We start from the raw sequence: 22,766 nt of genomic DNA, 5'->3' as shown, positions 1-22,766 counted from the left end.
CTGTTTATTATATTCGTCCCCCATCAGTATCCTTACTCTCCCCACTGCACTGCCATCCCAGCCGCGTGCACTTCCTCCCGCCAAGGACCGAGGAGCCGGCTATCGTAGAGGAAGGGCGGCCGCGTTTATATTCTTGCCAGATGACGCTGAGGAAGAGAGGGCCGGTGCTGTACATGACTGTTATGTAAGGGAGCTTCCAGTTGCGGTTGTAAGGAATTAAAGATTCGATTACGAGGGTGAAGAAGGGGTGGTGGGGGACGGAGCCCATGGCATCGTTGGAGATGCCGGTGGGGTTGGTGCGGCGGACCCAGGCTGGGTAGGAGAGAAGAGGATCGAGGCGGCGGTTACAACCCTGTGAGGAAAAGCAATGTTAGCTCGAGAGAATTTGAGGGCCTCCTACGCAGGGCCCGCGGGAAAGGAGGACGTACATCGTCGAGGTCAATGTATATGCCGCCGTAATGAGAGAGGACAAAGTATCGGATAGCGTCTGCCCGCTGTATAGGCTGGGAGTAATTGTCGAAGGTACTCAAGAACCAAGGGTACTCGGTTGCGATGAGCTCGCGTGACTTGGCATCGGTCCAAAGCTGTAGTTTTCACAGCCAATCAGCTCCCGTCCCCCATACGTAAATCCAGCTCTACGCATATGCAAACCCACTTTGTATTCATAGTCCTCATGCAGATCCACACAGCTCTTCTGCGCCTCCCTCCAACGCTCGGGCACAGTGTCGTTGACATATGTTTGGTGAATGATCTTAGGTATGAGTTGTGGCCGGTCGTCGATTCGTGGAGAATTAGGTGGAGGGATCTCGGCACTGTGAATGGCGTCGGCGGAGCCGTCCTCAACGAGGAGAGTGAGGAGAGTGAAGACGGAGCGGACAAGGAAGACGATTATTAGGGCATTGATGATTAGGAAGATGACGAGGCCGCGTCGCATCGTTGTTTTTGTTGCTGCCGCTCTCCCGAGGGTCTTTGTTGCAGATCAGGGTATTGAGAAGGTCGGAGGATCTGATGGAGACAGCTGTATAGAGTGGAGGAGAGGTTTGTAGGAATTGTCGCTTTGCAAGCGTTGACCCCGAAGGGTTAGGGGGCTGTCCGCGTGGGATGAGGAGCAGCCTTCATGAGGGGGAAGTTGAATGAAATGAACGAGGGCAGATGCAATGTTAGTCGGGAAAGAAAGAGGCCAAGGAGAGTAATATTATGATTAAAGACTTAAAAGGTTGAACGAGTCAAGTGAAGATGAAATGGAAAGGACAGTAGTAGTAGTGGTGGTAGTAGTAGTAGTAGTAGAATGAAAGCGAGTACTCTATGGTGGTGGTGGAGCGAGTGGTGCGTGTAGCCAGCCAGGATGCAGAAAAGCAGAAAAGCAGAAAAGCAGAGATCTTTGCGAGCGAGAGATTAAAAACAAAACCCTTCTCCCATGCAGCTGATCGTGCCCTGCATCTATCCCCTTTTTGGTAAAGTTCGAATCTACTACACTAGTTTCCGGAATTTAGATGATTTAGGTTATGTTTAGTACGCTAAAGCATGCTCAAATACGCTAAAGCCCCCAAGACGCGACGCCTCGGAACGACTCAGCCACGCTCCTTTTTCCTCCCTTTTATCCTTGTGGGGTTGAAAAGCATTGAGGGGTTTGATTTGGATTTTCAGGGTCCTGTTTGATTTTCAGGGTTTTCTTGATCGACACGACATGACATGGCCATCAAAATTCGAAAGCACACATTCGCTGAAAACTTAACGCTATTATTTTACTGTATTACCTTACCTATTGTATCTCTACCATATCTTCTACTGTATTTTTGTCTACGGTATACTCATAATATTGATGCAATGATAAGTAGTAGTTGTTTGTCCGATGAGTAAAATGCTCGCGAACCATCAAGAGCGCAACCCGCTCAAGATACAGCGATCCACGCACAGCGTGCCGGCTGCGCCCAGATGCACACGAATCATTCATTCCACTGATGCAACCATCAACATGCGCCAATCCATGAGCCATCCTATCCAAAACGCCCTCTTCCGTCATTACTAGTCATGCATGCCATGGAAATCAAGTCATCCCCCCTTCAACCCTATCGTCACACATGCGAATGTTCCCTCATCTCCAATGCCCCCTCCTCCCCTTCCTCTCCCTCATCGGCCAAGTCCTCAACCCCACTGTCGTCTGGTATCAGCTGTCGATCCATTTCTGCGATGGGCGTCGTATCATCAAACCCGATGCCGCGGAGCGCATACGCAAGACTGTCCCCAGCCCCGGCCCGGTCGACCGTCAACAGTGGCGGCCCATCCAGAGGCAACCCTTGTGCAATACTGTAGTTCCTCGCCAGATACTGCTGCAAGTGTGCTGTCTCTCGGTCCCAATTCTGCGATAGACTGCCCATGGCCGCCTTGATATCGCTTTCCGTATACCCTTGCATCGGAGATGTGGATTTCTCTAGGTTGCGCGCGGAGAAAGACCGTTGACCTGCTATCGTCTTGCCCAAAGTACGGCCCAGGGTTCGGTGCACCGTCGCTTTCGTGGACGGCGACATTCCCGCCTTCGACATGATTGACGAGTCGTCACGAATGCTGTCGATCTCCCGGTCCACCTTTTTCTGCGTCCATGCTCGGTCCCTGTCCATGAATGGCAGGAAAAGAAGGGTGGTGTTGTGCTCGAGACTATTCACGAGCACGGTGAACGCCTGGAGATTGATTTCATTATTTTCACAATGAATCTCCGCAAGACTCTGGTTCTCCTGCAGTACAGTGGCCAGTGTGCTTGCTCCTTGCAGGCCCAGTCTTTGATGCTCCACGTGCAGCACCTTGAGCGATTGATTGTATTTTAGGCCTGCCAGCGCGTGATTCAGCCCACTGCCAAAGTTCGCGGCCTCTAGATGCGAATGCTCGCCTGAGATGTCCAATACTTCAAGGGTGTCGTTCTCGGCAAGCAATCGGTGTAGCGCATCGCAGGTGTCATCGCTTGCATCAGCTGGGAGGGAAGCTTTGGAGATGTCTAAGTAATGGGTCGACTTGTTCAGAGCAAATGCCTCAAGCAGTCGCTGAAAGTCTCGCTCACTCTTGTACTCTAACATTTGCATCGTGACTTGGTTGGGAGTGCGCGAATTACTGATAACTTTCACGAGCTGTTCGTGATCCTGCTCAAGGTGGTTCTCGTTTAGTTGAATGTGTAGATCCCTAGGCTGTCTAGGGCCTCTGTCCATTGCAGTCAGCAGACTAGCAGCTGCACTGCCGGTCAGTTTGCATTGGTCGAGCTGTAGAATCCGAAGATAGTTAGACTGGTTACTTCGGAGATAAGTTGCTAGAGCCTCCACAGTCTGCTCGTTCAGTGATGTTCTTGCCAGTCGAATCTCCACCAGCTTCCAAGCGAGCAATGTTTCAGCAGCGAATAGCGGTTCCGGACCAGAAGTTCTCGAAATGTTGGACAGATTGATCTTGCGAATGAATTCTAGTCCACCTAGATGTCTCCCGAGAGCCCAGGGCTCAAGCCGAGCTAGGTTGCCCGAGAGATCAATAGACTCCATCGTAGCAGCTTGATGCTCGATTGCTTCAAGAATTGTATCCATGTTTCGGTCATTCAGGCCGCAATAAGCAAGATCCAGAGCGCGAAAGTGGCACGATCGATCGAGTGCAGCACCATACAGATAGTCGATATCAACCTTGCATAGTATTATGCCGTTAAGTACAATCCAATCGACATTCGTCTGCTGTCTGGCGCACAGTGGAAAAAGTGCCTGACAGAGGCCGCAGCCTGCGTCATGAGCATCCTCGTCGTCATTGAGCTCCTTCCTGTGCAAAGAGAATGCAAAATCCAGCCGCCGTAAGCGCTTGCACTTCACAGCTAGAGCCTGTACTTCTTGAATGAGGAGAGACAAATGTGCATGGTTCTCGATCTGCAAAGGCTCGCCAGACCTAGTAGTCAAGGGTACGTGATCATCACCAAAGCGGTCATGCAGACTGTGTAAAACCTCGAGATTGATGTTTCGGAAAGAAACGGTGCTGAAAGACTCATTGTAGCGTAATGATCGCATTATTGCCAACAACTCAAGCGCTGTGTATCTGGTCCGTCCTTTTCCAGCTGGAGGATGGAGCTCGAAAGCTGGCGCGTCTTCGCACGAACAATTCACGAAGTACCGAATTCTTGAAGTGTCAATGTTATAAGCAGCACTGTAAGCAGTGAGTGTACGGTCAAAGCCTTGGTAATCGTCGTTAGATAGCGGAATCGGCCATATCTCGTCATCAACGCTTTGCGGCACATTCCACGTAAAGGGTGCCTCTAACCATTCGGGTCTCAAATAGTCGGCAGCGTGCCGCACATATAAAGCTATATCACTGACATGGGAGGCAGCTAGTAAGAGTGTTGAAGCTTGTTGAAGAGGCAACCGGAACGTTAATTGAAAAGCGTCATCGTAGTCGTGAACAGCCAGCGAGGTCAGAGCCATGATTCCATTGCTGACACCAGTCATGTCAGACAACGACGTGCTTGACGCCGTCCTTGAAGATCTAGGAAGAGGTACCAGGTGCACCTTGTACGCACCAATTGCTAGGATGCAGATAGTCGATGAAATCTTTGTCAAGTCCTCAGATGATGACCGCGCACCTGCTCTCCCAGATCGTTCCCTTTGGACCACTTTGAACATACGAAATTGCTCTGGATCATAATCATGCTCCTGTTCTAGTGCCCGGGCGGTGTAATCCACAAAACCTTGTGTGAACGACTTGGGATTGGTTAGGCGCTGCTTCATGACTGCCCCTCGGAGAGATGACAGCCAAAGATCGCAATCTCTCGGGTCATGTAACTGAAGTGTCGTGTCGGATGCGTGATAAGTCTCCTCGTCGAAGTGAGATATCTGTATGCTGAAATACGGCTTTCCGTCTTCCAACCTCCACACAGCAACGACATGGCTGAGGGGTATTCCTTGGTGAGACTCCGAGGACGTAGAGGCGTGAAGCTCATGCAGGGAGCTGTTCGAACTCATCCGAGAGTGCCGGATGCCACTTGCTCTTCCAGTTGACGACGGTATACTTGGGAATATGTCTGATGCTCGAGCTTGGCATTTAAACCGTATCAAATGTGAATCCGTGAGGACAAAGTACTGGCTCTTCTTCCTAAACATGCCACCTGCTGTTTGTATCTCGCCATGGTGTAAGACCGTACCGCCGTATACATCAATAGGAAAGGAGGCTGAATGTATGGATGTTGGTGTGGAAGATACACGCGCGAGGTCATCGTCATCTGGAAGGGAGTGTAGGGAGCGAAGGGAGCCGAAAAGACTGGAAGGTCGGCCTTGTTTCTGGAGACTTCGTGGTCGCGATCTCGTCATCAGCCTATCTATGCTGCTCTTGGAATCTGCTCTTTTGATTGGCGTCAGAGGGCTGGATGGAGCCATGTCAGATGTTGGAGAGCTCGAGGGGTTGGAGGAGAAGGTGGTCGCAGGGCGTTTTTTCTTGAGCAGGCCACCAACTGGAGCATTGTCTGGAGGTTCATCGATGGGGGTCAATGCGGAAACTGGAGGAGGTCGAAAAATGCTCAAAGATTTCCTGCGGTGCCTACGCCATAATAATCAGTGTCATAAGCATGGCTCGGGCAGGAGAAGTGCTTCCGGAGGTAACACTTGCCTATCCGACATTGTGATGAACATTGGCTCCTGCTCATTGTTTTTTACGAGTGGCTCCAGGGTCAATCAACGTCGCTACAACATAATTGCATGAGAAGGATAGGAAAGCGAGGTAGCAAAGTATGGGCATTTGAGTTTGTATAAGAAAAATTGCGAGCAAAATCGCATGAATTTAGATGTATAGTGTCAAAACCAAATACGTGGTGACTTTGACATACGGTACGGTAGTTATTATTGCTCTTGAGTTCTGAGCCATGGGAAGCCTCGAATCCACCGAACTTGAACCTACGCAATCCAACCAACGACCGGAGACGTGACCGAATTTCCAATAACGAATTAAGCTTTCCAATAGCTTCCGACTGCCGCCCGGTGGCCTGGTCAATCAATCACAGTGATGGCTCCATGCTAAAGTACCTACTTTAGGTGCTAGGTAGTCATCCTTTTCCTACAAAGTATTTTCACATTTTTACATCTTCACATTTTTATATATGATAACAAGTCAAGGCATTTTCACATTTCGTATCACTTTATACTTGTTAGAGAGTCCCGGGGAATAGTAGCCAACGCCCCATTGTTGGCAGAAAACCTGGGTGTCTATACATGTAAATGCGAAATGGCCACCACGTTTGATCCCATGCATCTAGATGTTTCAGCACACATCCGCCCCCTTTTCCCTCTACCACACTTCCAACCTTGTACACCGTCTCTCCTGCCTTCCTGAGCTCTTCCGTGGTCTCCGTCACATGCTCTTGACCGGCGACCATCACCGTGCCCAGCCCTGTATTGAATGTTTTGGCGAATTCTTCATGCTCAATCTGGCCTTCAAGCTTCAACCAAGACAGCACCTTCGGCACTGGCCACGCCGCTGCATCCATTTCTGCTGCGAGATGCCGTGGCAACATTCGCGGAACATTTGAACGCTTCGTTGCCTAAGTTGTACGGACCCCCTTGGTGATTTCGTAGCGAGATTGGTGCAAGTCTTGCATTTCAAGTCTGTTATCATTATCTTGTGGTCTGTCAATATAGTAAGGTCCATGTGCGGGAGACGCAGGTTTGAGAGTGCTCTAGTGTTGTGGCATCGTGGTGATCAGCAATCGCTCGGTTCAATATAACAAGCCTCTGCCGGTGAGTGAGAAGCAGGCGGTGAGGTTTGGGTAGCTTAACCTGAACCTGTCTTTCAGTTGCCGATGATCAATTGGTCTGGCAATCTCCCTTCCCTGTGGGTATATCAGGCGGTTTACACCCAGGAGATTTCAGCGCTTTTGAAAGACTCTTTGGGGGTTCTGTAATCTGTATATATGCGCCTAATTATAAATATTCTGCCAGTAACAGAATTTGTATATGCGGATGCAGACCTGCCCAGAAAGCTCCAGAACGGAAAAACAAGTGGCCTGAACGCGATTCCTCGAGGCTCGTGGTAGATTTGGCTGTTGGTGAGGAGCAGCTGCAAACCAAGACTGGCTCGCGCCATTACCAAATTGTCCCCGGATTCCGGCGCAGGACACTCGTTCAAAGATTGCTTGTATACCCGGTTGCGCAGCTTCGCCAAAAGCTCCGTCAGTGGTCCATGACCACGGGAAAGTGCAACGTCTCACAAATGAGATGAGAAGGTGTCGGAATAATGCGACTGAATAATCTCGATCCAACAACACACGTCGAGCTCCTGATTACCTACATCACCCTCTCCATTCTTTCTCACAGCACCTGCAGCGGCCGCTTCCCATCCTTCTTATCCTGCTCCTTCCTCCACGCCCTTCCCTTCGCACTCATCTCCCTTAACCTTTGAACGTAATTGCTGATGACCTCCGCATCCGATGGCACCAACACCGCTTCGTGCTTCTTGCTCCTGCGCCTTTTGCATGCCTCATAGAGCAGCCTCGCTCTACGCTGTTCTGATACTTCAAGCAAGGAATATTCGATGGACCACTCGTCTGCCGCGGTCATCTTTTCGGGTCGTAGGACATATTTGCCGTTCACTTTGTTACGGAGGGTGAGAGTCATGGCGAGGATGTCTTCCAAAGAGGATGATTTCGCATTAGTGTCTGCTCGGCCAAATTGTTGGTCGACGGAGTCCAGGAAGCCGTGGTCAGCCTGGGTTTGATACTCCTGCTGGCTTTCTTCGTCCGCAATACTGCTGGGCTTCGTGTCAGGCGAAAGACTGGTATCATCCTTGCCGTTCGTTAACGCTGTCGCTTCGTCAGCGCTTTCTTGCCTGGACGTAGCGCCTGCCGTATCATATTCATGGCGCCCCTTTGTCTGCAAAGTGGCGTCATTTTGAACCTCGACTGGATGATTCTCGCTTGACGCAATATCATTGTGTTCTGCGCAATCTACGCCGACCTCGCGCTTCGCTTCAAGTGCATCGTTGGCTTTGATATCCGCTTTGTCTTCTAGAAACTCTTCAAGCCCTTCCTGCTGTCTATTGTCCTCAACTTCCCTGTCTTCATCGGTGTCCCCATCTCCGTCCTCCTTTTCCTCTTCCTGTTCCTCTTCCTCTTCCTGTTCCTCTTCCTCTTCCTGTTCCTCTTCCTCTTCCTCTTCCTCTTCCTCTTCCTGTTCCTGTTCCTCTTCCTCTTCCTCTTGCTCTTGCTCTTCGCGCTCTTCTTCACCGTCAACGTCGTCGTCATCTCCATTATCGCCATCGTTTTCTTCGCTTCCAGCTGGTGCTGCAGTCGCATCATCATCTGCGCCGAGGCGACTCTTACTATCGTACAAGGGACCTTGTTCGAACACCTCCGGTCGGTTAGGGGTTGATTCAATTCCCTCTGCATCCTTGTCGATTGCTTCGTGATCTTGGCCGGGTTCATCAATAGACAGCTCATCCTTGTCCATAGCTTCCTGCACATCGGCCTGTATATTCTCCCATTTAGAATCATCTTCTTGGGTGTCATCCGTTTCGGAATCGCTTCCGTGAATCAAGCCGAGAATGTTGCGCTCAAATTCTTGAATTTTCGCGTTGTTTTGAGACTGTATCTCTGACACTTGCTCCTCGGTCACTGGTTCCGCAAAAATATACATAAAGGGAGTTTGTGCGTCTCTGGTTTCGAAATGGATTCGGAGAGACTGAGAAAGGTGAGCAAGCCAGATGAAAACAGAAGAGCTTCTACTCACTGTTTCAGGGTACTTCTTCGTAGCCCGATCCAAAACCTTGTTCATGAGGTCCAAGCTTAACCTGAACTCTTGATCTCCAATAGATGTATCCCACTGCCCGTGTAGTGTCGAATCCATCTCTGGTAGACTGACATATTGAAAGCCAAAGATCCTCTCGATATTGTGGAACGCAACAAAGATGCCATCCATCCTACCCATCCTAACTTGCAAAGAATACTTGAGGAAGGCAGCGCGGATCATGTCGTGGTATTCGCGTTCATATGACTCCCACTCTCCCTGACGGCTCTTGATCTCGTAACCGACCCCATGTTGGTAATTTGACACGTCCATCCGGATGGACACCACTGATCTTGTCTTCAAATCAAACATGCCTGTTCCAGGCAGGCGAGAATCATGGGCGTCCAGCTGCGAACGCATCAAAAAGTCACCCAAGGTCGAATAATGGTAGGCCTCAGGGGCAAATTGCTCGTCTTTAGTCACTTGACCCGGATTAGACTTGCGATAGCGCTCAAAATCATCGGTACTTAATGTAAGAAACTTCTCCATCGATTTGCCTAGCATACTTAATACATTTGCATTTGCAAACTGTTTGTCGGCATCAATGGCATAGGAGCCATCCTTCCACCTTAAGAAGATGGCTGAAGGAGTGCGCTGAAATTCTGTAAAGCTCGTCAGGTTTGCTGGGAAAGCTTTGGAAAGCATGGAGGGATTGATAGGACGCCACTGGGAGAGAAGGAAGTGGAAGTGTGCTAGGACCTCAGTCATGCTAGATGTGGACCCCATATAGCGTTTCCCATGTTCTTTTGCGATTTTCATGAGCGATTCGTCTCTAGAAGAGGTGATGTATTCCTTCAGTGCATTGAAATCGAATTCTGATACTGGCATGATTTTTTGAAGATAAGGATCAAAATTGTATACTCGAGACCTCGGGTCCTGGAGATGGTATACACCCGGACTGGAAACAATGTTAGCAGAGTAGTGGAATGGACTGCAACCCAACCCTACTTGAAAAGAACCCGTTCAAGTCCATAAGCTAGGCTTGGCACAGGGGGCTGATCCACCTTGATAGCTAAACAGTATTAGCATTGATACTGGGCCATGGGGGTTAAACTTACGCAAGAGCTCTAAGTCTGAAGCAGTGGCCTTCTCAATAGGCGATTTTGGGAGGGGCTTGGGTTTTTGGGACTTTCCGAGGGCTGATTTAGGGGGAGCTCTAGCTTTTTTGACCCTTTCACTCGGTATATTTTGGAAAGAATCGAGGTCCACGCCCTTGACTTTTCTGGAATTTTTTCCCATTGCAGCTCGTAGAGAAGTGAAGCTTGGAACATCAGACTTTTTGGCAAAGAGCTTTGAGTCAGATGTCGGTACGCTCTCCTTAGCAAACGACAGGTGTTTTGTGGATTCCGGCCGGCGGACGTGATTTATCAAAGAGGGTTCGATGGGTTGTTCGATAGAGGGTTCGATAGGGGCTTCCATAGACGAATTTAGGGGACTATTGCCGGCAACTTTTCTCTCGAGTGAGTCCTGGGAACACTTCAGTGATGGACTCGGTCAGAAGGGCGCTATTCCATACACCGTCTTTTAACAAAACATTCCCTCTTAATAACTTTTTGTGTAACATCTGTGCTTGCGAAAGATGGTTAGTCTTTAAGGCATCGGCTAAAATTTGAAGAATTACCCTTAATTGGTATAATGATCCCAAGGTTTCTTCAGGATTTGCCTTGAGATGTGCCAGAAGCTGGTCACTGTAAGACGAGATCATAGCTGCTGCCTTGTCGGGATCTACATCTGGTCTTTGTCCGCTCTTTTGACGCTTGTTTAGTGTCGTTACGACTGCTGCCTTTCGTTTGGTGTCTGTCGACGAGGGTTTGACCTTACGTGCCACTTTGACTTGCTTTTCTGGTTTTTTTGGGCCCTTGGAGGATTCTAAAATGTCCAGTATGTCGTCTAGTTTCTGCGCAGTCGCCGTCTGCTCGCTTGGAACGCTGCCTTTGCTATCGTTGTCACTGGCTTCCTTGCCTTCCGCTCCTAGTGTCTTTTGGCCTTTTCTAGCAGATGCTTCGATAAGTGTCGACAGTTCTTCGGCTGTTTGAGGTTCCGTGAACGTTGTGATTTCCGCGACTTCAATCGGCGGTACTTCTTTTGGCTTGGCCTGTGATTGCTTCGTTTGCTTCGTTTGCTTCGTTTGCTTCGTTTGCTTCGATCGCTTCACAGCCTTCTTGCCAGGCGCCGCCTTCTTTGAGTTCCGCCTCCGCTCAGATCTCTCCGCTCGATTGGAGGACTTCTTCGGGCTTTGCCTGGTAGGTTCGGGCACCTCTTTATTCTCTGCTGTTGCATTCGAAGCTTGGCTGGCCTGCATTACAAGCATGTCTTTACGCCGCTGCGTTGCAAACTTTTGCTGAAGACTCCGCTGCAATACATCTGCACTGTCCTTCGGCTGGGGTGCTGTGGATGGTATATCCTCAGGAATATGGGGCGATTGCTATATATCAATCAGCCACAGTCACCATCAACAGACCGAACGGATGGCTTGAGAAATGACTAATCTGCAACATGTACCTTGCTCTTCCCCAGAGGCTCAATTCTCGAGTCGCCCTTGTTTTCCTTGTCATTTGGATCTGACTTGAACATAAAACTCCGTATTATGTCTCCGATCCGCGATCCTGATGCGGCCTCGTCATACTTCCTTACATCTTTTGGATTAGGATCTTGGGTTTTATCGGCGCCATCGTTCTCTGTAGGCCCCGTGTGTTGATATCTTGTTGTTCGTCCTCCAGCAAGTGATAAGTTCTGAAGGCGGCAGGATAGGCAGACATATTTTTGGTTCAGCGAAATAACACCTCTAGCAAGCTTAGCAGGCATTCAGAGGCTGGATTCGTTGCCGTGAGAAAGAGTGATGTTGCAGAAATGAACTACTACTTTACAATTGCAGAATTGCAGAGCAAAGCGCGTCTAAATATTCTTGACAGGGATCTCGATGCCGCAGCCATTGTATCGAGGTATCTAGTCCAAATAGGGTTAAACCTGGGATGACAGCCTTACGCCAACCTCTCATTCTCCGGCCAGCTGCAACTCCATAGACTATTGTTCGTCATCCGCAACCATATCGTGAAGCGCATACGCATCGCATAAGTATTGAATTACGACTGTGTTATTCTGCAAGCACCACGCCATGACAAGCTCCAGGCTTTTCCGCTTCCCAAAGCCCGAGTGGGTCAACAGCCCCAACACGCGGACGGCAGGTGTCTACCTGGCCGGCGCTTTGGTCAGTCTTCCTCTGTATACCATTTCTTCTTCAAGACGCCCTCTAACTTCACTCTTCTAGTTTTCCCTCGGATTCTTCTTCTTTATCGATGCTTCTACTTACTCCCACTCCTCCAAAAATGGTTCCAATGTCCATATAAAATTTGTCGATTGGATACCGGGCATCTGCTCAGCGCTCGGGATGCTCGTTATCAATTCGATAGAGAAGACCCGCTTGAGCGCAGATAGCTATAGCTACTCTGGCACAGGAGTGGCATGGAAGGCAAGATTGGTCCTATTCTTGGGCTTTGCCTTGATGGCTGGTGGGTTGGCCGGCTCCGTGGTAAGTGGTTGTCGTGTACGGAAGCGGTGTCTACCGTAAAGATGCTGATGCAGCTGTGCACAGGCTGTATTGGTTCTGAAGTATATCGTCCCCGATTACCCTTTCCCAACGCTGTACTTTGGTGTTGCCAATGTCGTTGCAAACGGGTTGATCATGCTGAGGTATATATACTATGAGCTTCCGCCTGGTGGCATTACTGACACCTCCCTAGCTCTGTGGTGCTTTGGGTTTCGCAAAACATGGAGGACGACTATACATACAATTTGGCCCTCTGATCGAGGAGTTTGGACTTGAATTTCTGTACAATAGTGGTTGGATCATTGGGCATTTGCGCACTCTGCCTCTACTGAGATGATGAAGCGGTTCAAAAACTAAGTATGGATCACATACGGCATTTGAGCGCTTCTGGAGACTGGATTTTCAAGCCTTTCACGGTTACTAATCATTAGAGCTATAGAACGAGATTCCTCACGCGTCACTACACACCGCTTCTAGATCAGCCTCCGAGAGGGAGACTCTGCGAGAAGCATTGAAGATGACCCGAAGCCGATCAAGGTGTAATTAAAGTCGACTCTCCCATCCCAGCATTCTTCTCCGCAGCAGTGAAAGCCTTATCCCAGTCCTCTAATCCAAACTTACCAACGATCCTGGATCCAGAGCTTTCACCAAGCTTCAGCACACCATTTTCAACCATCTTGATCATGCCTTTGATGTCTTCCCGCTCAAACATCCACTTGCCCTTTAACGTCAAATTCCTGTGCATAACCACTGAGTGCGGAATCGACACATCCTTGATGCCGCCCATCAAACTAACCCTGCCGCTATCTACACGTTCTCAGTGGTTAGCATCTCTTCCCCCCAAGTCAAAAGCTGGGAGATGCGACAAAAGTGTGTAATCAAGAGCGAACTTCCAACTAAAGGCTTGGTTCGAGGTTGCAAGTGGCGAATAAGGGATGTTGACTTACGTTTCAATGCCAGAATCCCACTCTTAATATGCGTTGACTTTCCAGCCTCAGGCGGACTGATATCGAAAAATGCATCGACCGCCCCAAAGCTCTTCAGAGCCTCCGAATCTTTGAGTACGTCACCCGTAATCGGCACGATCTCAACCCTCTCGCACCTCTTCTTGATCTTCTTAAGCGCCTCCACATTCCTCCCCATCGCAATCACCCTCGCTCCCATGGCCAGCGCCACCAATACCGCCGCTCCGCCAAAAGCACCAGTCGCAGGGCTCACGATGACAGTCTCACCAGCTTTCAGATCGATGTCCCTTAAGCCGCCATATGGTACCAACAGTGCAGAGATATACGCCAGATCGGCGATCTCGTACCCCATTCTGCCACATAACTTTCCCTCGTCAAGGACCTCGCATGTCTCCAGTGGCACCTTGGCGTATTCCGCATAGGTACTATCCTTCCACTCTCCTCTCATCAACGTTTTACTCCCCTCCGAGTACCCTTCGTGGATTCCGCTCAAGAACACAGCAGTCGCATCATCTCGCCCACGAATAGTGCAGTCCACGAGGACCAACATTCCCGGCTTCAGCAGTGTCGCATCTGGCCCTACGGCCGCGACGCGTCCAATGGCGCTGGCGCCGGGGACGAGAGGCGTGGGGAAAGGGTACTGACGCTCGCCATTGTAGATCTGGCGCATGTAGGATATCACGTTCGCGGCGAGGATGCGGACGACAGCGCTACCAGGGCCGGGTTGCGGCGTTGGTATCGTTTGGACGGCGGGCGGGGAGGACGTGGAGTTTACGATGAGAGCGCGATGGGCTTGGGGAAGGGTTTGAGTGGTCATCGTTGCTTGGATTGATTATTTGGTGGGTGGGATGGGTGTTTTTCTGCTTGGGGCTGTGGAGATTGGGCTTTCGAGTTGGGATTGAAAACAAGGGGCGATGATTCATATGAGCTTTCGTCGTGGTAATGGTCATGGTATGAGACGGTCTTATAACTATCTTCGACGGGACTCAATGGCTTGGTTGTATATGTAAGCAGGGAGGAGATAACGGGAGGAGTTAACGGGAGGAGTTTTTAAATCCGAGCAATGTTTTCAGCTCCTTCGGCACCGTAAGGTCTCAGCAGAGTTATTAATCTTTTCGCATGATTTCTATCTCACAGTCGGAATTGCGTGTAGGACGTGTAGCTAGGGAGGGTAATCTTCGTTCTATGACCTATTGTAAAGTAGACAAGTATGCCAAAGGTAGTGCAATCTCTGCCGAGCAATGTGCTTCCTTGGAATATCGAGAATATTAGCAGTGGAACCGCTCGGCCGCCAATTTTGTTCGGTATCCTGGAATTGGATTTATCCTCAACTGGTGCTTGCAATCTCGGTCTGCCGTTTCACTTCAAGATAATGTCCTTCTCCACTACCGCCAGCAATCCTCTGCCTTCTCCCCAAGCCAAGTCATCCGGTAGCTTGTTCGACAAAATGACCTGACTATAGAATGAGGTGGTATTCGATGTCTTCAGCCGTGTTTTCAATGATTTCAACGACGTCCTTGCCGGAAGTGTTCAGATATTCCAAAGCCGGGTCCAGAAATTCACCAAAGCCAGGGCCTGCTTTCTCCAGCATTTCACCCACAGTGCGGAAGCGCCACAATTGCCGCAGCGGCTGAGTGCATAGAACGATATTTCCATCCTCAATACGTTGTTGGCGGTAACGAACAATCCAACGTCGCTCCACTTCGACGCTTTGGACGTCAAGGAGCTGTTTGAGTGGACTGAGCATATGTCTTCTGGGGTCCAAGAGAAGCGCTCTCCAGGGATTGTTCATGATGCGAGGATGCGGGCTCTGGTTGTGCACTTCGTACTTGGCACGCTGTAAAAAACAAGGGTCGTGTGCGACGCTGCCTGGTGTCAAACTCGGCAGTGACGCATTGCGCTGGTACGTAGGTGTTGCGCGGCTCTCGCACCCAAGCTTGATCCTGACATAGAAGGTGATGCCGCAACGATCCAACGGGTTGTTGGGTGCGTCTGGAATCAGTTTCTTTGCATGCAAGCTCACTTCCAATGCTATTGATCTCAAATCTGGAAAAACACAAGCCCGGTTCGCCACAAGACCATTGAATGCTGCCCTGAACAGCTCGCATTGTGCCGTCTCGTCCAGCTTATGAAAAGCAATGACGCTAGGATGCTGGGAAAGCTCGAAGAGATGGATTGCGACTGCGTCGTCCAACGCGACACTATCGGGAACAGTGAAGTCGCAGTAAGCCAGAGGAGATAGAGAAATTCGCATGTTGACGTGCTTGAAGTGCTTCATTGCCTTGGTTTGACGTATTCGGTCAAATAGCCTTTGCGTGTCCTGGACCGTGGCAGACGAGTGGGCTGGTGGAGTCTCTCTCAACCTTGCCCGGTGCAAGCTCCAAGAGTTGACCTCGTAGAAAACCTGTTTTCCTTCGTCACGGATCTGGTGGCATGTCCTGAGAAGGTTACGAGCTTTATAAATCTGCGACTGCCAGGTGGGTTCATTCGCCGTTCTCGTCAAGCTGGGACAGGACATGCATTTGAACTTGAGTTTGTGGTCTGAAATGGGGGTGTCCAGTTTCAGAACAAATCCGTAAATCTAGATACGTAAGCATATCGTCAGTGCATGGGCACGTACACAGTTGGTTGCACTGAGTGTACACACCTTATCTCGGAGCTCTCTCGGCAGTAGCACTAGAAACTTGCAGGGATCTATGGGTGGCATCTCCATCAAGCCCTTATTTTCCTCGGGTTCTTCCCTACCAAGCTCACTTGTGGCCTCAGTCGGTGCATACAAAGATCCCTCATCCTTCTCGCTCTCCTCGTCATAGTCTTCCATGTCTTCATCAGAGTCTTGTACGTCATCGACCACATCTTCATCATCCTCCTGAGGCTTGTACTTGAGGGTCTTGCTGTTGGGTGGTATACTGCCATCATGGCGGGGTGTACCGCCGCTGGTCTTGACGTTGGGTCTATATTAGCTTTAGTCTGAATGTAGTGGGATGAAGTGGTGAGTGTACCATGGCCTTTCGCGGACGCAATATCATGTTCAGTGTTGTCTTCGTCTTGGATCGTATATTTCTGTGTCTGGTGAGCTTTGCCCAAACCAACTTCAGCTTGGCATGTATGCTGTCAGGTCCATGCATCTGTCACAAGATCACTAGAAAGACTCCAGGATGTGCGGACACAACATATAGTTGAAAATTATGTTGTGACAATGGATACGAGGAACGGGGGTAATTCGCTGTGATTGTACACGAATTTGAGTGAAAAGGTACGAGGTGATGTGCTGATTCACTGTGCGCACCCGATTTAATCTTAGAGATTTTTGACAGTATTCTCATTGCTTGTAGTGGTAATGTGTGTCAAGCAATTCCGGCAACCTTTCCCTTGGTACGCACCGTTGATCGATTGGTGTTCCAAGGTAGATGCCCTCACCTCAGCCGGTAGGGAATCAGAGGTAAGCCCGCCCGCGCTCGGGCGTCATCGGCATCGCAGCGATTGGTTCAGCATTGTGCGAACAGGTGACAAGAAGCCGCCCGTGCACTTGTGAAAGACTTCACACAACACCCATGAGGAATTGCCCTTCCCACGGTCAATGTGAGTATTCGAGTTGCTACACGCAAATCTGCGCAAGCGGATCGAAATGCAGTGGGTGGGGACGAAGAAAATCGCCAGAACACGCCACAAATAAGCTTCAAATGTTTGTTTCTTTGACTCGAAACTTGACAAACGTCCTGGAACTCTGAATGACAAAACACATGTCGTCGTGAAGCAGAGAAGCACTCTTGGAAACTCTGACGCTGGAGGAGGACCACACAAGATGATCCACCATACCACTGCAATGCCATCACCCGGACAAAGCCGAGCAGCATTTGTTTAGAGCAATACCGACGTCGGACACCAGTGCAGATACGCTGCTTGCAGCGGGTAGCGACTGCAAATAGAACTCGACGTCTGGGGAATGCCAGCAGAGCACACATTCCTCGCGGTGTCGCGGATATTTGGTCGTGGCTTAACGAAAGCAGCCGCCCAGGAAGAATTTCCACACAATCTGGAAACGACAGATATTTATTGCCTCTTAAGAACTCGAATCGAGGTGGCTAGGTGATTAGCCGAGTCCTTGCAGGCGGAGAAATTCGTATCGAGCTTGAATCCTTGTGGTTGAGATATGAATCCCTGCACCGCAATCGCCCGCTTGGGTCTTAGGTGAGCTGGTAGCTTGCCCTTGTATACAAATATGGAAGGTGATAAAGTACCGCTCGTCCAAGGATTCCCACGGGAAACATTATGGATTGGCATTTGCTCCCACGCTACTTTAGCCTATTCAAAACCCTTTTCGTCTCTTGGCATGGGGTCCTGTCGCGCAACGCATCTGAGTATCTAAATTACTAACTCCATGAACGTAAGTCGGATTGTAAAGATTTCTATATATACAAATCAATTCCCTTACCGCTGTCTTACCAACCCCGCTGAAATGTCAAGAATCTATAAGAGAATGATTGACTTAAAGAGCCTTCACGCAGCTCGAGGTTGAATTCCTTTATTTTGTCAACTTCTACAATCTGCTAGAATATCAGTTCAAGGCCAAAGGTTTTGTATACAAATATTCTACTAGATGCTTTTGCGACACCAACGCAGTTTTTTTTTCTTTCACAATCTGACTTAGATTAACATCTGTAAAGCTGATTGGTATCTGGATCTGATACGTCCCAGCCAAGAAACGAAAAGGGTTTTGAATACGCTTAACTCGATTAGTGGCAGATAAGAACCTTAAGGCACTTACCATTTAAGCGCTAGCTACCCGGCCTATTTCTCTTCGTACATAATCCCACGAGCTATGCTGTAAGGTACAGATACAGCACGAAGGCGAGGTCAGCAAATGCTTGAGAGCCAGCCTATCGGTGGTGTCCGTCCGGAAAAGTCTCGCCGGCATGAATAAAACCTAGAGCTCTCCCCCAGTCCTGGGTGGAGCTCTTCCTACTCAATCCACTTTTGTAGGCCTCATCCGTAGCTATCCCTCGGTATGCGTTCTATTTCCTGCGCTAGCCAGCTTCTGGCTGCATTCGCAAGCCTAAGTCTGGCAGCGGCGAAGCCATTGTCTGTCCTCGAAGCTCGGGGTCACAGGCATATCAAGCCCAAGGTCTTCTTGATTGACATGTTTCCTCCCGAAGGCGCAGCATGGTACGGTATCCCAGAGTTCAATCTCCTTGCGAAGAACATTTCTGTGCCCGGCCTCTCGCCGCTCTACCCTGATGTGCACTGCACTGAAGAAGGGGATGTATGCCAGATCGTTACAGGGGAAGCTGGTATGTGATGAAGCTTTTCCCTTCGCCAAACCAAGGCTTACATGTTTGCAGAGATCAATGCCGCCAATAGCATGAACGCCCTGACTTTCTCCGGTCTGTTCGACTTCACCAAGACATATTTCATGATTGCAGGCATTGCTGGTGTCAGTCCCAAAGTAGCCACTTTGGGATCAGTCACCTTTGCCAAATATGCCGTCTCCGTGGAATTGCAATACGAATTCGATGCTAGAGAAATTCCAGCCAACTTCACAACAGGGTAGGTACACACTTGTTGTTGATCTCGGGGCGAAGGACTAAGTACGGCAGATACGTCCCGCAAGGCAGTACGGATCCAATCGAGTATCCTCAAAGCATCTACGGCACTGAGGTCTTCGAAGTCAATGATAATCTACGCCAACTTGCCATTGGCTTCGCCAAAACTGCAGTTTTGAACGACTCTACCGCCGCAATGGCGTACCGGGCCAACTATGCATCAACGAGCGCTTACGAAGCTGGCAGTCGAGGGCCCAGCGTCGTGGGTTGCGATGCTGCTACATCAGACGTCTACTTCAGCGGTACGCTGCTGAGTGAAGCCTTCGAGAACACTACAAAGCTCTTCACAAATGGGAGTGGCGTGTACTGTACAACGGCACAAGAAGATACTGCTACACTCGAAGCTCTTCTGCGTGGAGCCATCGCCAATCTTACCGACTTCAGCCGTATCATTGTCATGCGCACGGCTTCAGACTTCGATCGTCCGTATGCTGGAGAGGTATGCACAATGTTTATTGCCTCGAAGAAGTAATGCTGACTCTGAATCTCCATAGTCTGATACCTTCAACCTCTTCTACGCTAATCAAGGTGGATTTGAGCCGGCAATAGACAATATCTATCTGGCGGGTATCAAAGTGGTGGAGGGGATCTTGAATGAGTGGGAAAGTACTTTTGCGAAGGGGATCCCTGCTACCAATTATATTGGTGACATATTCGGCAGTTTGGGAGGTATGCCTGATTTTGGTCCTGGATCTATGTTTAATGATAACCCGGTCAAAAAGAGGAGTGTAAAGGGAAGGAACGCGGCGAGAGGATACGCATAAACCCGGACTGAGTTTTGCCGAAAACCCGAAGTTGTCTGCGAGCATAAGGAATGGAGATTTCAATGATTGGGTAGCTGCATACATGTAGACATATGTAGTCACTATACTATTTGACATTCATGGATCCAAATGCGTTTCATCTGCGTCAGCCCAAGCCGGCCCCGGATGATTTCTAACACATTGGATGCTCTAGAGACTTTTAGATGCCTGCACCGGGACCAGCCCCTCAATCTTCACGATCTCATAGGTGCTTGAAGCGCCAATGACCATACCGACCGGACTGAACTCACAAGTCTTCCGCCTTTAAGATAGGAGTAGACCTGTCGTGGGTTCCCTCAGAGGTACCTGTAGCTTACCAGTCATCGCTATTCAGTACATCCGGAAAACCGTGTCCTCTGGGACATGAATGAAATGTTGGTCAATCGCGTATCGCCATGGAGACGCTAGCTCACAGCTGCGACTAGCGCGCTTTTGTATCTTATCTTAGCTCCATCTCTCAGAATTTCGCATCTTCGAACTGCGTAGGACGGATCTACGGTAGTACACATCGAGTGATAAATCATGGCGCCTACCAGGACAGTCAAGTCCAAGTCTTTTCCTAAGGATGGTAAAAGTCCCAAGGGTTCAGGAAAGCCCCGTGCCCTTGGTGCAAATACGAAGAGCAAAGTCTCGAAGAAACCCAAGGCTCCACCACCCAAGCAGCAAAAGACCAAGTCAGCTGCACCGGTCAAGAAGAAGAAACGTGTGTATACGGAGAAGGAACTGGGACTACCAAAGTTGAATATGGTCACCCCGGTTGGTGTAGAGTTGCCAAAAGGGAAAAGGAAGGGCAAGGTGTTCGTTGATGACCAGGTAGGGCTACAATACTTTGCGCTGTCTCAATATATCGATAGTTGACTCACTTGGCTCCCCAGGAGAGCATGATGACTATACTCGCGATTGTCACCGCGGACAAGGAGGGCCAGATCGAGAGCAAAATGATGAAGTCTCGCCAAATGGAGGATATTCGTGAAGCAAGGCGCAAGGAGGCGGAGGCGAGACATGAGCAGAGAAAATCGAAAATGGTATGGTTTTCATCGAAGTAGTAAACAAAAAGCAGGGATTTACGATGTTGTAGGAGGAGACCAAGGACTCGATGCGCAAGAAGAGGAAAAGGAAGCCAAACGTTGGCGTCGACACGGACCCTTTAGAGAGCAGCTCGAAATCCTCGAAGGGCGCCAAAGCCAGTGGAAAGAGGGTTTCATTTGCTTGAAGGTCATCTCTTGAGATTCCACATTACTTTATGGCTCTACATCTATCTGGAGCTTTCGACGCATTGGATTGAACGAAGCAAGAGCTTTACCACCTAGACCGATACCGTTCCCGGCCTTCTCTCCAGGCTTCTTCTCAAGCTTGTCCAGATCGATGTTTTCGAAAAATTGTATGAGAAATTGGCTCGCCTGGTACCGAAGTCAACGGCAACTCCCCTGGCGCCAAAGGAGTCAGCTTACAGGCTTAGCGAACCATCTCCCACCACCATTTTCGAACCAGCTAAGATGCCCACCAAGCGAAGTAGTGCACAACACTCCGAAAGGACTCTGCTGGAATTCGCGGAACGGGATTGCTTCCTTTACGGCTATCTGTGGCTTATTAGTGTGGCCCCGGGAGCATTTGTGCTGCAAGGCATACTGGGTCATCCTCTGCGTGGATTGCGAAAAGAGGTATCCTCACGGCCATCAGCGAGTCACAGGAGGATGCATCACGATAGTATGCTCCTTCGGTAGGATAGCCCCAAGTCGGGCCTTGAAGTTCTCTGTGATAGGCTTAGCCCCGCAATATTCGTTCAGACAGAAATCCGTACCTGTCAAACTCGTACAGGTACGTTATATTCCGGACCTTCTCGATGTCAACGCGGGGATTCTTTGATATGGCATCGACGTGACTATTTCGTTCATTAGCCAATAGGGGTAAAAACAAAAATCCTGACAGGTCTAACTCTTCAAAAAGCTTTTTCATGCTGGTTCCCATCGTCTTCGAATAGACTTCGGAACCAAGCCATGTCCGTTGGAGCGCGAGATTCCCAGCCTCTAGATTCCATGGATTTGAGCATATTACAGCAGCGTTGAGCATACAGCTCTCGCCTTCCTCACCCAGGTACTACGCAATACAATCTCCATCAGAACCGGCACCATCAATTGGACCCTATCTACCATACGTACATTGACCAAGATATTTGCACCCAAAGAATACCCAATCCCAAACAATGGCCTGTTTGGAAAAGTCCTCCTCAACCATTTGACGACTTGCCGCACGTCCCACGTCGCTCTAGCATTATAGAGTACTCCAGTAGTAATCTTGCTCTTCGCACAGCCCCTTGAATTTACCACGCAAGCTTCCCATCCCGCATCAACAATAGGTCTCAGCACATGCCTCAAGTATATTTCGTGAGAACCGCCGCTCAGGCCATGCAAAGTAACCAGCATTGGCTTGGTATCCATCGATCCGATCTCTTCAAACTCTCCATCGTTGTAGTATGTGGTCCGAGGCGGCAGGCTTTCATCAGTACCCTCATACGGGTTTACGGCGAAATCGACAGCAAAGGTCCCTGCGAATTGGGGCTCTTCGGCGGAAAACAGGCGCCGTTTGTAGTATATAGGGATATCCTGGCTTTTAACTGCTGTCCAGAAAGTCTGGAGGTGGCCGTTAAAGAGCAGCGGATTGAGGCGACAGATTGGAGTCACATGTTTGCAGAGATCGAGGAGGTTCGTAGGTTGCTCCCCTGTCTTTGTATTCTTCGTAGGGAGGGAAAGTGGGGAGTCGTGGTGGTAGAAGGAGGTTTTGGCATAGCCAAACAGACGCCAGAAGTCCATTGTTGCTAGAAATTGGGTTAGCTGCCTGGTACCTGGCTTGGAAAATGTATATCGAAGTCACTTCGGATCTCAATTACCTAGAATATCGCGGAGCCTCGGCAGATCAGGCGCGTTTAGCGCCGGTTGCCGCAAGAATACACCAGATGTCACAGTAAAGTCAGAAGATCAATGCAATCAAACAGTGTGAATGAGCACGGGGGCGCATTGGGATGTATAGGATACGGTGGAGGAGTGTGGGAAATCGCCGTCACTTGAACA

General features: G+C 49.6%; 10 protein-coding genes across 10 annotated transcripts; 3 read left to right on the top strand and 7 right to left on the bottom strand.

The window, feature by feature from the left end:
* Positions 1-7: 7 nt before the first annotated feature.
* On the bottom strand, positions 8-934 carry HO173_000234 (uncharacterized protein; the record flags this gene model as incomplete). The annotated part of the gene is made up of 3 exons (XM_037302185.1): positions 8-352; positions 429-584; positions 656-934. The coding sequence occupies 3 exons, from the start codon at positions 932-934 to the stop codon at positions 8-10; spliced, it is 780 nt and encodes a 259-aa protein (XP_037170764.1).
* A 1,141-nt stretch (positions 935-2,075) lies between these two features.
* HO173_000233 (uncharacterized protein) lies at positions 2,076-5,624 on the bottom strand (the record flags this gene model as incomplete). The annotated part of the gene is made up of 2 exons (XM_037302184.1): positions 2,076-5,544; positions 5,614-5,624. 2 exons carry the CDS (start codon positions 5,622-5,624, stop codon positions 2,076-2,078), a joined length of 3,480 nt encoding a protein of 1,159 aa, XP_037170763.1.
* A 524-nt stretch (positions 5,625-6,148) lies between these two features.
* Positions 6,149-6,487, bottom strand: HO173_000232 (uncharacterized protein; the record flags this gene model as incomplete). Its single annotated transcript, XM_037302183.1, has 1 exon — positions 6,149-6,487. The coding sequence occupies one exon, from the start codon at positions 6,485-6,487 to the stop codon at positions 6,149-6,151; it is 339 nt and encodes a 112-aa protein (XP_037170762.1).
* An 820-nt stretch (positions 6,488-7,307) lies between these two features.
* On the bottom strand, positions 7,308-11,585 carry HO173_000231 (uncharacterized protein; the record flags this gene model as incomplete). Its single annotated transcript, XM_037302182.1, has 6 exons — positions 7,308-8,675; positions 8,724-9,678; positions 9,729-9,792; positions 9,839-10,247; positions 10,402-11,205; positions 11,283-11,585. The coding sequence occupies 6 exons, from the start codon at positions 11,583-11,585 to the stop codon at positions 7,308-7,310; spliced, it is 3,903 nt and encodes a 1,300-aa protein (XP_037170761.1).
* A 310-nt stretch (positions 11,586-11,895) lies between these two features.
* On the top strand, positions 11,896-12,584 carry HO173_000230 (uncharacterized protein; the record flags this gene model as incomplete). Its single annotated transcript, XM_037302181.1, has 4 exons — positions 11,896-11,988; positions 12,049-12,309; positions 12,373-12,470; positions 12,521-12,584. 4 exons carry the CDS (start codon positions 11,896-11,898, stop codon positions 12,582-12,584), a joined length of 516 nt encoding a protein of 171 aa, XP_037170760.1.
* Positions 12,585-12,859: 275 nt separating this feature from the next.
* On the bottom strand, positions 12,860-14,109 carry HO173_000229 (uncharacterized protein; the record flags this gene model as incomplete). The annotated part of the gene is made up of 2 exons (XM_037302180.1): positions 12,860-13,134; positions 13,275-14,109. 2 exons carry the CDS (start codon positions 14,107-14,109, stop codon positions 12,860-12,862), a joined length of 1,110 nt encoding a protein of 369 aa, XP_037170759.1.
* Positions 14,110-14,748: 639 nt separating this feature from the next.
* Positions 14,749-16,420, bottom strand: HO173_000228 (uncharacterized protein; the record flags this gene model as incomplete). The annotated part of the gene is made up of 3 exons (XM_037302179.1): positions 14,749-15,873; positions 15,940-16,233; positions 16,295-16,420. The coding sequence occupies 3 exons, from the start codon at positions 16,418-16,420 to the stop codon at positions 14,749-14,751; spliced, it is 1,545 nt and encodes a 514-aa protein (XP_037170758.1).
* Positions 16,421-18,300: 1,880 nt separating this feature from the next.
* HO173_000227 (uncharacterized protein) lies at positions 18,301-19,659 on the top strand (the record flags this gene model as incomplete). The annotated part of the gene is made up of 4 exons (XM_037302178.1): positions 18,301-18,583; positions 18,635-18,839; positions 18,890-19,334; positions 19,390-19,659. The coding sequence occupies 4 exons, from the start codon at positions 18,301-18,303 to the stop codon at positions 19,657-19,659; spliced, it is 1,203 nt and encodes a 400-aa protein (XP_037170757.1).
* Positions 19,660-20,220: 561 nt separating this feature from the next.
* On the top strand, positions 20,221-20,911 carry HO173_000226 (uncharacterized protein; the record flags this gene model as incomplete). Its single annotated transcript, XM_037302177.1, has 3 exons — positions 20,221-20,511; positions 20,574-20,723; positions 20,777-20,911. 3 exons carry the CDS (start codon positions 20,221-20,223, stop codon positions 20,909-20,911), a joined length of 576 nt encoding a protein of 191 aa, XP_037170756.1.
* A 28-nt stretch (positions 20,912-20,939) lies between these two features.
* Positions 20,940-22,508, bottom strand: HO173_000225 (uncharacterized protein; the record flags this gene model as incomplete). The annotated part of the gene is made up of 6 exons (XM_037302176.1): positions 20,940-21,098; positions 21,150-21,278; positions 21,328-21,451; positions 21,500-21,580; positions 21,635-21,795; positions 21,858-22,508. 6 exons carry the CDS (start codon positions 22,506-22,508, stop codon positions 20,940-20,942), a joined length of 1,305 nt encoding a protein of 434 aa, XP_037170755.1.
* Between the last annotated feature and the right edge of the window lie 258 nt (positions 22,509-22,766).

The sequence above is a fragment of the Letharia columbiana genome, assembly GCF_014066305.1.
Source record: "Letharia columbiana isolate WasteWater2 chromosome Unknown Sc0000000_s0, whole genome shotgun sequence".
Taxonomy (NCBI): domain Eukaryota; kingdom Fungi; phylum Ascomycota; class Lecanoromycetes; order Lecanorales; family Parmeliaceae; genus Letharia; species Letharia columbiana.
Note: the sequence above shows the minus strand (reverse complement) of the source record. Positions and strands in the feature narration are given on the sequence as shown.